This window comes from Gracilinanus agilis, chromosome 1 (genome assembly GCF_016433145.1).
Source record: "Gracilinanus agilis isolate LMUSP501 chromosome 1, AgileGrace, whole genome shotgun sequence".
In the NCBI taxonomy this organism is placed as follows: domain Eukaryota; kingdom Metazoa; phylum Chordata; class Mammalia; order Didelphimorphia; family Didelphidae; genus Gracilinanus; species Gracilinanus agilis.
The window spans coordinates 170,369,203-170,370,276 of record NC_058130.1 but is presented as its reverse complement, the minus strand read 5'-3'; the positions used below and the strand labels follow the sequence as shown (position 1 = coordinate 170,370,276).

The window sequence follows — 1,074 nt, the reverse complement described above, 5'->3', positions numbered from 1 at the left end:
CACCTCCGCCCCCGCCCCCGCCCAGGCTTGTCGGCCCATTGTTGAGTAGGGGAAGACTGGAGCCCAGAAACAAACTCTTGGAGGTGGCAAAGGGGTATCGAGGACCGGAGGGGGAAGGAATCAAACCCTGGAGCCAGCAAGAACTGAGTTCCAAGCTAGAGAGCCCCGCCCCTTCAGAACCTCAATCTGGCCACGCCCCCATCTAATCCTGCTTCTTGAGCTATAGTCCCCACCCCGACCTCACCCCCACAAATCCCCGCCCCCTTCCCAGGCTGGCTTCTCCTGCAGCCTACGGAGGATGGTTCTTTGCTCGGCGCTCCGCCCTAGACCTGGAGCTCAGTGGCCTCTGCCTTTAAGGAACCTCCTCCATCCCCACCCTCTCTAGTTTCAGAATCCCACAGCTCAGCCGGGCTCCTCCCCCCTGTACTCCACCTTGCCGCCGCCAGAGGTCACTGAAGAGTTGGTGGGTGGTGAATTCAGGGGGCTCCCCTCCACAGTGGCTTGTGCCCTGCCCTTCCCTGTACATACCTGCCTCCCAGTTACTGTGCTCGCTAAATTGTCTTCCAGACCGTTAGGTCTATCCAATCTCTCAACATTATTAGTATTAGTAGTGTGAAGAATTGTAACAGAAGGGGGAATCATAGAAGTAGGAACAGGAATAAAAAATTTGACAGTAGAGACATAAGAATGTATTTTTAATAGGAAAATTGCCAGGAGGAATAGTAATAAATGTATTATTAAGATTGGCATGATCTAGCATCTATATAGTGCTTTAAGATTTGGAAACCTTTACAAATATCTAATTTTATCCTCAGAGCAACCCTGGGAGAGAGGTGCTATTATTATCCCCATTTTATAAATCAGGAAAATGAGGCAAAGATAAAATGACTTGCCCAGACTAGGAAGTGTATGAGCCAGGAATTGAACATCGAACTTTCTGACTCTTAAGTACAGCACTCTATCCACTTCGATGCCTAGTATTAATTATATAATACTCATTTACTTTTAAATTAGAGGTTCTTAACATTTTATGTGTCATGGATCCCTTTGCCAATCTGATAAAGGCTAATCCCT

At 48.0% G+C, this 1,074-nt stretch overlaps 1 protein-coding gene across 1 annotated transcript in view; it reads right to left on the bottom strand.

Moving 5' to 3' along the window:
* The window catches only part of SEC14L5 (SEC14 like lipid binding 5), a 90,829-nt gene extending 90,303 nt beyond the window's left edge, over positions 1-526 (bottom strand). The window contains exon 1 of the mRNA XM_044678261.1: positions 377-526. Within this exon, the coding sequence (XP_044534196.1) occupies positions 377-526 (150 nt within the window). The remainder of the gene's footprint in view (positions 1-376) is intronic.
* Between the last annotated feature and the right edge of the window lie 548 nt (positions 527-1,074).